Source organism: Camelus dromedarius, chromosome 3 (genome assembly GCF_036321535.1).
Source record: "Camelus dromedarius isolate mCamDro1 chromosome 3, mCamDro1.pat, whole genome shotgun sequence".
NCBI lineage: Eukaryota > Metazoa > Chordata > Mammalia > Artiodactyla > Camelidae > Camelus > Camelus dromedarius.
This window is the reverse complement of record NC_087438.1, coordinates 84,217,025-84,232,293: the sequence shown is the minus strand read 5'-3', so window position 1 is coordinate 84,232,293 and position 15,269 is coordinate 84,217,025. Positions and strand designations below refer to the sequence as shown.

General features: G+C 39.2%; 1 protein-coding gene and 1 long non-coding RNA gene across 4 annotated transcripts; one reads left to right on the top strand and one right to left on the bottom strand.

Annotated features, from left to right (window-relative positions):
• The first annotated feature begins 210 nt into the window (after window positions 1-210).
• LOX (lysyl oxidase) lies at window positions 211-15,099 on the top strand. Of its 2 annotated transcripts, XM_031448888.2 has the most exons (7): window positions 211-1,409; window positions 1,760-1,868; window positions 2,964-3,101; window positions 4,326-4,482; window positions 7,781-7,876; window positions 8,230-8,345; window positions 11,494-15,099. In XM_031448888.2, exons 1-7 carry the CDS (start codon window positions 773-775, stop codon window positions 11,498-11,500), a joined length of 1,260 nt encoding a protein of 419 aa, XP_031304748.1. In that variant the 5' UTR covers window positions 211-772; the 3' UTR covers window positions 11,501-15,099. The 2 variants fall into 2 exon arrangements, with proteins under 2 accessions (XP_031304748.1, XP_010997112.2); XM_010998810.3 differs by lacking the exon at window positions 11,494-15,099 and having other exon boundaries at window positions 8,230-8,349.
• LOC135320321 (uncharacterized) lies at window positions 3,095-9,951 on the bottom strand. Of its 2 annotated transcripts, none has more exons than XR_010379550.1 (3): window positions 9,340-9,951; window positions 8,106-8,444; window positions 3,095-3,174 (listed from the first exon to the last, which is right to left on the bottom strand). It is a non-coding gene; the product is annotated as an uncharacterized LOC135320321 (long non-coding RNA). The 2 variants fall into 2 exon arrangements; XR_010379554.1 differs by having other exon boundaries at window positions 8,106-8,152.
• Window positions 15,100-15,269: the final 170 nt, after the last annotated feature.

Here is a 15,269-nt window from a genome sequence, read left to right as displayed (position 1 = left end):
TGTGCATTGGGAAATTTGTGTGGTTAACTCCTTACAGATAAACGTTAGTCACAATCCTCACTCTGCCCCCCCATCCCCCCGCCCCGACTCTCGCCCCCAGCACCCTCCCCACCTCCCGACTTTCCGCCTCTCCAGGGCTGGTGACCTAATAGCATTTTTCTTCATGCATATTTTGGCGTCGCCCCATGGCCTGGCTGCCTTAGCCTGTCTGAGTCTTTTGAAATTCCTGCATGTTCGCCCCAGATTAAGCAGAGTGTGTCTCAGGATGTGTGTTCCGTTTTGTTCTTTCCCCTTAACGCTCCCTGTGCAACGTGTCTGGGGGGAGGAGGGCAAGACGGGGAGGGGAGGGAGGGGCAGAGGCGAGGAGCTGTCCGCCTTGCACGTTTCCAATCACATTACGTGAACAAATAGCGGAGGGGCGGCCGGGCCAGAACGGCTTGTGTAACTTTGCAAATGTGCCAGAAAGTTTAAAATCTCTCCTCCTTCCTTCACTCCAGACACTGCCCGTTCGCCGGGGCCGCCGCGCCGCTCCCCATCGCCTCCCAGAAAGACTGAGAAAGAGGAGAGAGGCGAGTGCCACGTCCCAGCAGCCGCCTTTACTGGAGAGGGTCTGCAGCCTACCCTTGGCACTGCTTGGTGGGGACTGAGATACCACGCGCTCAGCCTGACTCCCTGGTTGAAGATTTCTCCCTCCTTCACGTGATTTGAACCCGGTTTCTCTTTTCTGCGAGCTACGTCCTTCTGGAGTGGGGACAATCCGGCAAAGGGAGCGATGCGCTTCGCCTGGACCGCACTTCTACTCGGGCCGCTGCAGCTCTGCGCACTCGTGCGCGGCGCCCCGCCGGCCGCCGGCCAGCAGCAGCCCCCTCGTGAGCCGCCGGCACCTCCGGGCGCCTGGCGCCAGAGGATCCAATGGGAGAACAACGGGCAGGTGTTCAGCCTGCTGAGCTTGGGCTCTCAGTACCAGCCGCAGCGCCGACGGGACCCGGGCGCCACCGCCCCGGGCGCCGCCAATGCTACTGCCCCGCAGCTGCGCACGCCAATCCTGCTGCTCCGCAACAACCGCACGGCGGCGGCGCGGGCGCGGACGGCTGGCTCATCTGGAGCCGCCGCCGGCCGCCCGAGGCCCGCTGCCCGCCACTGGTTCCAAGCTGGCTACTCGACGTCTGGGGCCCGCGACGCTGAGGCCTCGCGCGCCGGTAACCAGACGGCGCCGGGAGAGCTCCCAACGCTCAGTAACCTGAGACAGCCCAGCCGCGTGGACGTGGATGGCATGGTGGGCGACGACCCGTACAACCCCTACAAGTACACCGACGACAACCCCTATTACAACTACTACGACACGTACGAAAGGCCCCGTCCTGGGAGCAGGTACCGTCCCGGATACGGCACTGGCTACTTCCAGTATGGTAAGCACCCCCAAGTCACCGGAAACAACCGCACACCCCTGCCCCAATCCTGTGGCTCCCCGACGTGGCTGCCTGGGCGCGGCAGGCCTTAGTCCATGCACATCCCATCCCTCCCCCTGCGCCTGCAGAGGCAGCCCAGGAATCTGGTGCAAACCGCGTGCCTGACCCCTCCTGCTTCTTTTCCTCATTACTTTGCAGCCCTAGGCGTCCCCATTCTCCTGCTGCCCGCAGCCCAACACTGCAGTCTGGTTGGGTAAAGGCTGAGGGGTGAGGAACATGGAGGGACCCAGAGCCAGGGTGGAGGCCGCTGAGTTGTCTCACTGTTATGCCCATCTCCTGCTGACATTTAGGTCTCCCAGACCTGGTGCCTGATCCCTACTATATCCAGGCGTCCACGTATGTGCAAAAGATGGCCATGTACAACCTGAGATGCGCTGCGGAGGAAAACTGCTTGGCCAGGTACCAGCTGGGATCGCCTCGGCCCAGCTCCCCTGTCTTGGTTCCGGGGGGAGGGGTTGTGGGGGCTGCTTGAGTGCCTGATTCTGACCACTCTTGTTCTGTGCAGACAAATGTTGCAAAGTGGGACAAGAGCTGGGAAGTGGGACGTGATCTGGGCATGCTGACCTAGATGGAGGGTTAAAATTTTGAAGATTTCTGTGGCTTCTGGCTTTGAAACTGGGGCACAAGTCAGGGAAATGAAGCAAATCCCTTCTCCTGGAAAGTGGAGGTCACCTATTCTTTTTCCAGGATCCTTAAACTCTGGAGCCAACTGTTTCCAATAATGTTCTATTAAATTACTGTACAATAATATGGAAAAAATATTGTAATGGAAGGACTTAATACCCTCTTAAAAGACTGGGGCCCATTTTGCCAGTGTGGCACCCAACAAGGTTTTCTTTTTTTGTTTGAAGCCACCATTAGTTGTTTTGGTATTACTTCAGCCAGAATAAGAGCATGAGCAAGAGTTTTGTTTTTGCATTATTCCTAAAATAAAATCTTAGCAATTTAGGGAATGGAATTCTCTGAGTTTGCTGCTGGGAAACCAGCAGAGGGAGCAAAAGATGTTTTGATAGGACACATAAAATTTTTATTTAATGTAAAATAAGGTCATCAATAGGATTTGAATATATATTCACTCAAAATATATTAGAAACAAAAAAGAGTAATGCTTGTTTACTTTGTAAATTTCTTCCACTTTGACCCCCTTATAACTGTCTAAAAGAAGAAATCCAAGCTCATCATTTTCATTCTTGAGTCTTGCATCACTCATACCATTGTACTCCCTATATTACAGTAATGCCATTGTTTTAAAGATAGTTACTAAATTATTTCTCTAATCTGGGTGTACTTGTTTGGAGTTACTTCCCCACTTTACATGCTAGTTAATTCTTTAAGAAAAAAAAACTTAGGCAAAATGCCCTGGTCCCCTGGCACTTAAAGCCTAGTTGGGGGAAGGGAGTAGCCACCATTACAAAATGGAAATGTTTTGCCTGTAGTTTTGTCTTTAGTTAACATTCTGTGAAAATAATAATGTTTCTTTTTTCAAAATCACAGCTCAGCATACAGGGCAGATGTCAGAGATTATGATCACAGGGTACTGCTAAGATTTCCCCAAAGAGTGAAAAACCAAGGGACATCAGATTTCTTACCAAGCCGACCAAGATATTCCTGGGAATGGCACAGCTGTCACCAGTAAGTGGATGGCCCTCTTGGGTACTTTGAAGTGGCTTTTTCATTTCACATGTGATTCTTGATATGACAGATTCTAACACAAAGGGAGAAAACTGCAGTTATTTACCTTTAGAATTTTCAATGTAATTTGACATAATCAAGGAAATCTGTCTTTAAGATAACACATCAACTACTGTGTCCTGTTATGTTTTACACTAGGAACTCTAAACCCAGTTTATTAATACTGTTGATAAGATACAGCAATTGGCTTCACTAGAATTTTATTCCAAAATACTATGGGTAAGATTTCTAAACAAGCCGATTACTGTCAAGATCATCTATAGTTAGTTAGCACCTAATAAATACCACACATTATGAAAAGGATTCAGATACCATTCTCAAAGAAAGATGTAGATGAGAAGGATCTACCTCTATCTTTTAAAAGGACTGTACCAAGCCCAAGGTAGTTGCTTGTTTTGTCCTAAATTTAAATATTTTCACATAAGGTAATTCTATAGTTTGACTTGGTAACTTGCCTCTGTGTTTATTGCCAGGAGATCCTGTTGTGTGCCCTTAAACTTTCTGAGCCCTTTTGTGTGCCCTTAAACTTTCTGCAGTTTTAGCCACTTCTCCTTGTTCTTTCCTTATGTCAGATGAATAGCTCAGCACCTTCACATTAGTGAAATGAGAAAAGTAGATGTGAGCACCTAATTTGCTGATAAAATAGAATTATTTTATTTCTAATAAAAGTTTATACTAGTTAAATAATAGTGGTGGATAAAACATGCCTTTATTTCTCCTTTGCATAGAAGTAAAGGATTTTAAATATGTGAGAACACAAGTTTTAAAAATTTCCCAGAAACCTCCCAAGAGTCATGTACTCTTCTTTTTTGGAATGAAACATCAGTAGTTGCAGCCAAAGGAGATATACTAGAGGACATATGGCAAGTTTCACTTAAACAAAGATAATTTATTGTCTCTCTCTTCAAGAGACAAAGATAAAACAGGGTATAATAGAAAGCAAAATACTCAAAAAATCTTTTTTTCTTAGTCACAAAGTTAAAGCTCTACAATATTGAAAGATTTTTGTCCTGGGGAAAAAAGATATCTGGCATGAATCTGGGTCTAAGAAGATCAACCAGAGCTCAATTTTGATGTGAAAACAAATGTGGGAAGCCATCTAGAATCCTCATTGCTTTCTCTGTATGTTACTGACCACTGCTTCTGTGTTGTGTGGGACATTAGACATTACCACAGCATGGATGAATTCAGCCACTATGACCTGCTTGATGCCAGCACCCAGAGGAGAGTGGCTGAAGGCCACAAAGCAAGTTTCTGTCTTGAGGACACCTCCTGTGACTACGGCTACCACAGGAGATTTGCATGTACTGCACACACACAGGTAGGACGGCGGCCTGAAATCAGGAACCCACAGGCTTCAGAGAAAACCGGCTTCTATCATCTTTCCTCCTGCCTGTCTTTTTTAAAAACTATTTTATTTACGAGGTCATCTAGTTTAGGTGGTAAATTATTGGGAAAAGGAAAGTGATGGCTTGATGATCCAAATTACTTTGAAAGTATTTCATCATCACAGAAAGTCAATGTGCATACTTGTTATGTTCCACAATGAAAAGCAGTAGTTTATTATCTGAAAAAAATCTGAATGGTTTCCAGTACCTGCACTCATTCTGTATTCTTTACCTCGATTGCTAAGTAGCTGTAGAAAAGGTATCTATTTTGTGCAAAACTACTCCTGCCTCCACCTATTAAGCTAAAAAGAGAATAGTGATTGGGATTAGCAAAAGGACAAAGTTTTTTAAAAAGCACTTCAAAAAATGTCTCTTTTAATCATGCAAAGAAGAGTAGAAGGACACAGTTTCTTTCTCTACGCATACATATTTTATTTAAACCTACAGTATAATTGATGTCAGATGTCCTTTGGATGGATTTTTTAAAATAGTGCTGAACTAAGCAGTTCCTGTGTCTTATAATGGGAAAATGTGTGTCAGTTAAAAGCTGTGCCAGTATTTCCATAAGGAACCCTAATTTGTAAAAGGACATTATAATTTTACTCCAGTGGAAATCTTGGCAAGGAGTAGTGAATGTACATAACTCAGGGTACAAAGGGATCAGCAGTTGGCATCTTGTGAAGCAAATTCCAGGGCTGTGGCAGGAAGCTTTCTGGTGATCTAAATGTTACTGTTGCTTCTTTCTCTGAGTTTAGAACATCATAGCAATTTGAAGGGGAAGAGATTCAATTCCTCTTGCCCTGGGACAGCACGTGTTCCTTAAGCAAAAGAAGATGTAATGCACCATTACATGTATGTGTGTATAAAGATTCCCTTTTCACTCAGGGATCCCCAAATCCCTCAGTACCCACCTGGGACCTGGAGTTTATTCTTTTCATTTAGAAAAAGAGGCACTCTGGGCAGATCACTGCTAAAATATTTGAATTTAATATTATAAGTGTTTATAGCATGTGAGTCCTCCAATTCCTAGAGGGTGACCCCACTTCACTTTATATGGTAGCTTTCTTGTTAATTATCCTCCATTTTTATCCCACTTAACCCTTATTGACTAGGTCATACACTACAAGTTATTTATGTAGTTGTGATTTTCACTAGATCTGTGTTTCTTTGAAGATGGGCTTCATTTAAAGGAAAAAAAAAAACTTACAGAGCCCCAGTGTTGACTTAGATTAACTGTATTATATTCTTTAAATGTATCCAAATATAAAACTAGATGTAACTTCCTTATATTTATACTTTCATGTAAGTTCTTACATAATAAATTTACATATTAAATATATACAAAACTAGAAACAGTTACATCATCCTCATTAATTTATGTAGTAAAGTTACGTTTTGCTAAAACCAAAGAGTTAATTTACACAGCGTTGGCTAAGGTTCTACATTTTTTAAGTTTTTAAAGTTTGAATACGTGAAATGCCTTTCTGCTTACTGCCTTGAAAAGCTCTTGTTTGCTAGTTCAAATAATCAATGCTTATACTTAAATTCTGCAACCTGAATAAGGTAGAGGTCTAATTTCAGAATTCTTTAAAGCTCTTTTGTTCATCTGAAGGTAAGATAAGCTTTGTAGCTTTATTTAAACCAGTCTTAGACAGATACCTAATCCAATGAATCCTTTACAGTGCTATGAAGGTGGCAGAGGTAATAGCAGTAGCAACAATAATAACAGCACACACTTATTATTATTTAATAATAATAGATAACACTTACTATGTGCCAGAATTAGAATTATGTGCTGGAGATCAGAAACGGAAAATTCTTCATAATATATTTACTACTCAACATATGGTTAATGACTGATCACAAGTTGTATGGACCAAAATGAGAATATGGTTCTTACTGCTGTGGCACAGGTACTTTTTGAGTTTGGCCCATCTGTAATACTGTGTGCTGTGTGAGAGCACACTTCTCTCTCCTTCCCAAATCAAGCCACAGGCAAACCAGCACTGGTAGAACATGCTTTAGATGATTCTGCCATCTCTCTGGTGACCAAGGTGATCTTAAGCACTGAAGCAATTTGGGACACTGAAATTAAATGGCAGTATTGAGTTTAAATGATTCTAGCCTGTTCTTTTTTATTTACTTTGATTACTATTAGTAATGAAAATACAACAGTTAAAACTTCTCATGAAGAACTAATGGAACCAAGAGTATACCTACAGACTCCAATTTGAGCAAATTTCTCCAGACTAACTTTCTGGAGACTAAGGACCATACTTTAGTGGTGTTTTTCTCCTCCCAGCCTGTAGAAGGTACTCATTTACTTACTGAAGTGAATATCTTAGCAGGTAGAGTGATGTGGCATTCATTCATTGAAGCATACGTTTATCCCTTTAATACAACAAAATATTTCAGTGACAGTATGAGGAAGACTATGGTGTGGCAGTTAAGAACAGGGACCCTGGACCCCAAATGCCTAAACGCAAAACCAGCTCAGCCCCTTACTAGCTGTATATTCTTGGGTGAGTTATTTGACCTTATAGTGCCAAAGTGTGCTCATTTGTAAAATGGGGATAATAATAGCTCCTGTCTCATATAGTTGTGAGAACTGAATTTATATATGTAACATGTTTAAAGTTGATTCTGGAACATACTACATACTTCATAAATGTTAGCTATTCAAAAATGCAATATAGACTCCCTCCTTAAGGAGCTTACAATCTCTAGTTAGATATATTCTTAAATAGTATGATTTTACTATAGAGCAGAGAAGGATAAATACCATAAAATCTATACACAAACTGAGTATCATGGGCATTCAGAGCATGGGAAGATAATTTCCAAGAAGAGAAATTGGGGAGAGTTGCACTGAGAAAAGGACATTTGAGCCAAGCTGATTATTACATGGCCTTTATCCCTGAACCGGTATTATTCAAGAATTTTGGTGGAGGCCTGCTTTGTCACTTAAGATTGTATTTATCACTAGTGATTTATGACACTTTTAAGAAGTGAGATGTACTACTACTTATATTAGTCCTGTATTTTTTTTAGCTGGAGGTGCTATAAGGCTGAGTAATATATACTTCTCAAAGGAGATGCAATATAAGTATAGTTTTATGTCAAACTCTTGTAAGTACTAACTTAAAATTTAATTTGTAAATAATAAGCATATTCTTTAGCATACTCTAACCATATACCATCTTTTTAATTTTTGAATTTTATGTGTTTTAGGGGTTGAGTCCTGGCTGCTATGATACCTATAATGCAGACATAGACTGCCAATGGATTGATATTACAGATGTAAAACCTGGAAACTACATTTTAAAGGTAGAGACCTTTGAATATATACCTATAATTTATTTCAACTGCAATTCAATGGGCCCCTTCTCTGGAGTCAAATGGTAATTAATCATGGTCCTGCAAGCAATTATACATCTTCCAGATGTATAACTTTTTTTCCTAAATCAACCTAGAAATATAAAACAAATTAGCTGAAAGAACTTCAGGGGAAAATGTATACAGCCTCCTTTGATAATTTCTCCAGAGGTGAACTTACACACTCTCCCTGCTTGATTTAGTTGAAGCACTGCCTCCATTCTAGCCCTGTGGAAATAGGAAAAAATTAACCAGTAAACACTGCTGATGAAATCGGAAACACAGATGATGTTTTTGTTGCCTAGGTCAGTGTGAATCCCAGCTACCTGGTGCCTGAGTCGGACTATTCCAACAATGTTGTCCGCTGTGAAATTCGCTACACAGGACATCATGCATATGCCTCGGGCTGCACAATTTCACCGTGAGTCCTATTTGCATAGCTAAGTAATTCTCTCCACAACGTGTTTTAGTTCATTAATCAGCATCATACACATTTGTTTTTACTACTCCTGCAGCCTCCCTGTAAAACAGGCCAAAGGTAGAAAATGGTAGAGTCTGAACTATTATATAATTTGAGCTGATCTTTTTTTTGATAATGCTAGAGAATGGGGGAGGTGTACTCAGGTTTTTATCACCCTAAAACTTGGTTTTTAAGACAAGGCATACACACAGAACACACTGTTTACCCACCAAAGCCTGTGTGGTGGCCAAATCTGTGAAATATGCAACATGCACTGTGGGTGACCTTGTGGGAGCCCAGAGAGTTGGGTTTCCTGCCTCTTCCCCATAGTCCATGAAGGAGCCCTGAAGAATTTCCTAGATTTCTTCAAAGTACAGTTTGAAAATCATTACCTTAAAGTGTGCAACTGATGAGGTCAGATCACTTGTTCTGTAGAAATCAAGATTTCACATATCTGAGTTCTACCACCACAAGTACTAGGGAAATACCTGCAAAAGGAGGGGTATGTGGAGGTGGCTTCATAATTTTCCTAGTCCTAAAATTCGTCTTTGAATGAAATCATAGAAGGAATCTCAGCACATAAATATTACAGGGTTGATGCTTTGATGAGGATAATTAAAGAAAGTTGGGTAGTTTTGCCTGCTTGTCTCTGTCCCACCCGGATCCCTTAAACACTGCCTGCTCTAGGGCTGCTGGGTTATAGATTCTAACTACGTATGCCACCTGTGAGTGATACTGTCCTAACGATGGGAATGCCACTAGAGTGATAGTGGACACACATCAGCTTTGTTGTGATGTGGGAGAGGCACGCATGCCTCCAGATCATGCAGAAGGGTTTCGTGTACACTAGAAACCTAAAATTAATAGAAACTTCTCCCTGATCCACAAACCAGGACAATGGTTGCTGCATATGAACTTGTAGTTTGCGGGCTTCCCCCAGGCGATATAAACTTACCTGCTTGTGCATGTTGTTTTGCCCACTACTGGAGCTGCCAGCCAGGGGAAAGGTGGAACTTACAGCAGCCCATCCTCCATGCACAGAGCCACGTGGCCTGGGCTGCATTCACCTTGGAGGGGAGCCTTTCCTTACTTCGTAGAGAAGCAAAGCCTGTGCTTTTCGAGTGTCATGACAGCATTAGAGACAGTAGTCTATGATAGCCAAGGTGTGGCACTGAAAGGTTATCAAACATATTCTTCTGAACATGCCTGCAATCCAGAAAACTTGACTGAGTTTATGGCTGATCACAGTAAAACTGAAAATCCCCAGAAGAGCAGTGTAACTTAAGCTAAAATAATTTAAAATACATGGAATAATTAATTTTTCTTAATTTTCATAATTCCTTAATTTATTCATTCATTCTTTGTTCATTTATTTGTTGGCACTCTGTTTTTTGATACAATATGAAAATTCCATGGAGAGGGTATAGTAAAATGCAGTTGAAACAGGAGGACCTCTGCTAAGATAAGCTAGGTGACTCCCAGGTATAACTCCTGCCTCCTATGAGGAAAAGGTCTGGAGAGGTGATTCTATCACTGCATAGAATGTGTCTTGCTTTTCATCAGTAGAATCCATTGAATTGGATATTGCCAGATATGTAGAACAAATAAAAATTGTTATTTTTGTTCCAGTATAGAGTCTCATTTTTTTTAACCAGTTATTACTGACTATAAAAATTCAAGAATGGTTGATATAAAATTTTAATGAGAAATACTGATCAGATGAAAATATGAGAAAGTGAAAGGACCCATAGTTAGTGTTTGTAATAAAATAACAAGCTCACACTTACCTATGAGTGAAAATAATGGGTAGTACAGAAACCTTGACTTATTTAAGAAAGAAACCTTCATCTTTCCAGAGAGTGGTGCCAGCTTCTTATATTTTCACTTTCACTTCCGGCCTCCCTTGCTAGGGATCAGACTTCAAAGGAAGGAGAGATTTCCTCTGGCTGTGATCCAGGAGTGGCTTTAGGACAGCATTTAAGCCTCGAGGGCTGAGGAGGACTGCACTGGGGAGAGTTAAGGAAGGGCTCGTTGGGAGGAGTCAACACACCAGCAACTGCATGGCAAGAAGAAATTGCAGGGCATGTTTCAAAAAGCAAGTCTTCTAGTCTGGCTAAGGCGTAATTTTCATGGAGTTAAGATATGGGCAAAAAGGATGGAAAAGTTAGGACCAGATCAAAGAGAACATTGAAGAGCAAGATAAAAAGTTGGAACTTCATCCTAGAGGCCATGGGGAGTCTGTGAAGTTTCTTGAGTAGGGAGTGTATCGTGCCTAAAGCCATGTGGTCAGTCCGTGGCTCTGTAAGCAGCAGGGTGTGTGTGCTTCCCTTGGTAACATTACTGTACTTTTTTTTTTTTTTAACTCCTAAAGACAGAGCATCTTTAGTTTACTGACTGTTTTTCATGCTAATCGAGTATCTGATAGCATTCTATTGGTGTGTAAAAACCACCCAGTAAGAAAGTGTGTGCCTTTGATGTATTCTCTCTCCCTCATTTTCCTCATTGTAAACAAAACATATGAACCAGGTGACTCTGTGGCTCAGTTCAGTTCTAAGATACCATGATTAAGTTTTCTTCTCACAGAAATTAACATTTGGAAACTGATGGTTTATGATTTAGAAATAAGTGATTCTCATTTGATGGGGATCTATAATCACAATATAAATACACTCTTTGATTTATTGGCTTTGACCCAGTCTGCCTATTGATGCAACATTCTACATCCAAAATCATGCTGGGAAAGGACTAGAGCAGGATGGTGCAGAGGCCGTGAACCTGCTACTCGGCAGACATGCCACACTTGCTCCATGGAGTGAACTCAGCTGAACGAGGCCACTGCTCCTGCAGATCCTGCTTTACTTTGGATTATTTCAGAGGGTGTTACTTTTAACTCTAAACATCAAGTCTGTAGGTATCAGGCATACACTTTCTGCTACTGACGTAGTGACTTTCTTCAAATCAGTATGAAAATAATGTATTAATAGATAATTTCACAAAGGTGACTATTGCTACATATTTTTTAAAAGGCTGACTTTAAAGTTGTCTGCTGTACTCACTCATGGTATTATCTAAGGTTAATAACTTATCTCATTTTGTTTTCTTAATCTAGGTATTAGAAAGCAAGCCAAAATTCCCAATGGATAAATCAGTGCCTGGTGTTCTGAAGTGGGAAAAATAAATTAACTTCAGTAGGATTTATGTATTTTTAAAGAGAGAACAGAAAACAACAAAGGAATTTTTGTTTGGACTATTTTATAACAAAGTGCATAACTGGATTTTGAACATTTAAATCGGCATTATTTGGGAAATTTTTAATATTTTTATTCACATTACTTTGTGAATTAACACAGTGTTTCAATTCTGTAACTGCGCACTTGGCTCTTTCAAAAAAAATTCAAATTTCTTATGCTCCTTTGAAGTTATAGTGCAAAAGGGAAAAATATTTCAATGAATGAATCAAAATTACTCTAAACGGAGAATTTTCTAAAGTTCTGAAACTTCAGTGAACCATAATAGTAACTGGCTTATATATGTCCTATCATAGATTACTTCAGAAATGAGGCTCCTACTGTTTAAATAGACATGGACGCATTTGGTGCTGAGGAAGGAACAAACATGTTACCATTGGTGTCAAGAAGTATTACTATATAGCAGAGAAACTGCAATATATGTATTCAGATACTTACATCCCTATATAAAATTTATGTTTACATTTTAAAATCAGTAGATAAACTCTTTCTTTCTGTCAAGTGTACAATTTCATCCTGACTTAAGTCAGCTTTTGTTTTGGGATGAATTAAGTAACTGAGCTGCCCAACTCTTGTCTGACGTTTGGTGATGCTCCCCTCTACTCTTTAATTTTCCTATGGGCAGAGACCTTGTAAACGGCATTCTTAAAATTATTATTCTAGGGACTGCTATACGTAGGACAACTGTGTCAATGGGAAAGTCATTCTGATGATAGATGTGATACATCCAGAGATAATATGCATTTAAGTATATTAAACTGTTAGCCGAAAAAATTTCCTTGCTGACATAAAAATCATACAAACAAGTCCCCCAAACCACAACTGTCTCTAAAATACTTAGAAAAGTTAATGAAAAATATCTTTAGGATCTTCAACTTTTTCACAATTTTTAAATGTTCAGCTTTAAAATGAAGTAGTCTAAAACTTTTTAAATTATCTAGAATAGATGACATAATATATATGGATATGGGAACACTATCCTAGGTCATCTAGGAATCAGTCATACATGGTTTTTTCGTGTGTGTCTGAAATGTAATACAAATTAGCAAAGCACATAGCATTACATACTTGAGGTGTTGGTGAATAAGGGAAAAAAAAACTTTCTGTAAAATCAAGGACTGTGTTGCATAATGAGACAGCTGTGATTTTATTTTAAACTGTGAAACCATGTGCCACAACAGAATTTGGAGAATTTCTCTTTTTCCTAGATTTGAAAGGTACAGAAAGAAATCAAGTTACACTTTTAAGTTAGTGATGCTTAAGAAGTTTTCCTCCATTAACTAGTATTAAAATCTCAAGCAAGGTACTTCCAGTGCCAGGACACATTAGATAGAATTGGAAAGTGAGTTGGCATCCCTGTATTATATATCATAGAGTTGTAAAGTCAACACCAACAACTAGTAATCATTCTGCACTCACTAGTGCCTAGCACGGGAAGAGGGGCTAGAGATGGACAGTCATCATGGGCAGATACAGCCGGCCAGATGATCCTCATCTACCAGGGCACACACTTACCAAAAGACAATACAGACAGCTTGATAGAAACCCAGAACTTTGACTGAGCTAGTATCTGAGCTATGGAATAGCTTCTCTGATGTACCTCTTTGCCTTAAATTGCTTTTAGTTTTAAGATTGTAGAATGATCCTCTTAAACTGTAATCTTTTCTAATAGAGATATTTTAATATACTTGCTTTTTTAAAAAACAAAACTACTGTCAGTATTAATACTGAGCCAGACTGGCATCTACAGATTTAAGATTATCATTTCATTAAGAGTCCTACCCCTGTACTAAAAACTTGCCAATATCATGGCCTTTGGATACATATGAGAAGATATATTTACTATCATTCCATGGGTCTTCCATCTGTCTGTCCATCTATCATCATTTGAGGGCCTAATATATGCCAGACACTCACATACTAGGCACTGGGATATGAAAAAGACTGTCCCTAACCTCAGTAAGTATTCAAAACATCATTACCACCCATTAGGTTCACCTCATTTCATTCTTCATGTAATAATTACATGTCTAAAAAATATCTATTTTAAGCACTCTTGATTTTCATGATCATATTTTATTAAAAATAAGTTAAAAATGAAGTTATATGCATGTATGTGTTATTAATAATTAAAACTATATTTCCAGTTCCTGAAATGTCTGCCTTTTAAATATAACACATACTGTTTGGCTGATTTTGGAAAAAATTAGTTTCAATTAAGAGGCTAAAGATTCTCACTTATTCTTTATATAAATATTCCTGCCCCACCCTCCAATCACCCAGACACTCTCAAGTAACTTAACAAGTATTGATTTAACACTCAATATTTTTGAACCTCAAGGGATCTCTTCTCTGAATAACCACCAAGACTCACAGATAATGATTAGCTGGTAAAATTTATCCATTAATAAAGTAAAAACATAATCCAGTCTTATCAAACTCTAAATAAAAAATCTCTTAAATAAGAAGTACAAATGATACAAAGAATGTTGAGTACTGAAGAGACTGGTTTTTAAACAAATAGACTGTGAAAAAATGGGCTAAATGGGAAGATAACTTAGTGAGCCTTCCACATGCCATATTAGTTCTTCATTATTCAGACCACAGTCTGTACTAAGATGTCTTGACCTTTGAGGTCAGGATGCAGTCTCCCAAAAGTACCATAACATACACATCCATAACTTGCCTTTTTTCAGGAAATCTTTATATTTTTACATAATAATTTTATTCACAACTGCTACCATCCAATTAGTCACTAGGCATTATTTTTAATAATGAACAACAAATTTTTCTTCTCTTTGAAACCTCATAGGAAATAATCACACTCATAAACATTCCCAATATTCAGATTCTAGAGGAAATGCAGTTCACGAAAATTATCATAGCACTAAGAATCTATCTTACCAAATGGTGTTAAAATATTGAATTTCTGGCCAGAAGAGATTTTGTTTTGAAAATAAGTTGTTTTGATACTAACAGTATAATAATTGATAAGTAAAAATTACCTTTTTCTATATTTTTTGTTTAGAATTCATATTCACAATCAATGTATTCAATCAATAGCTATATTCATTCCCAGCTACCAAAAGCCCTGGGCCACTTTTGAACACTTAAAGCATTTCATTTATCCTTCTAGCCAAAATGGTGCTGAACTATTTCAACTTGAATGTAAAATGTGTTAAGTCTTAGCTCATAGGATATATACATTTAATATATAACTGCTCGCTATGAACTAAGTAACATGTGATTTGGTATTGTAATGTTTTTAATGAAGTGTTAGTTTCTCCCAAATTTTTTCAGGAATTCTAGTTGTAAAACATTTTTAACTTTTTTGAAGAGCTCTTATTTTAAATGCCCAGACACTGGCTTTATATTCTTCTTTATACTCTCACATTCTTTTTATTATATGCCTATAGTATGGTTGCAAGATTATGTAAAAATGCCTTGAATAAATGATTTCAAGTGTCTATAGTGGTCATTTGTTGTTACATATAAATAAATGATATGAATTTCATTTTAGGTTAAAATCTTACAGCCATGTGTATGGTTGGTGGTTTTGCTTAATTGCCTTTTGTATTAACAAATTGTTTAGCAAATGCACATGACTTGAAACTTGTCTATGATGGATAAAAATCTA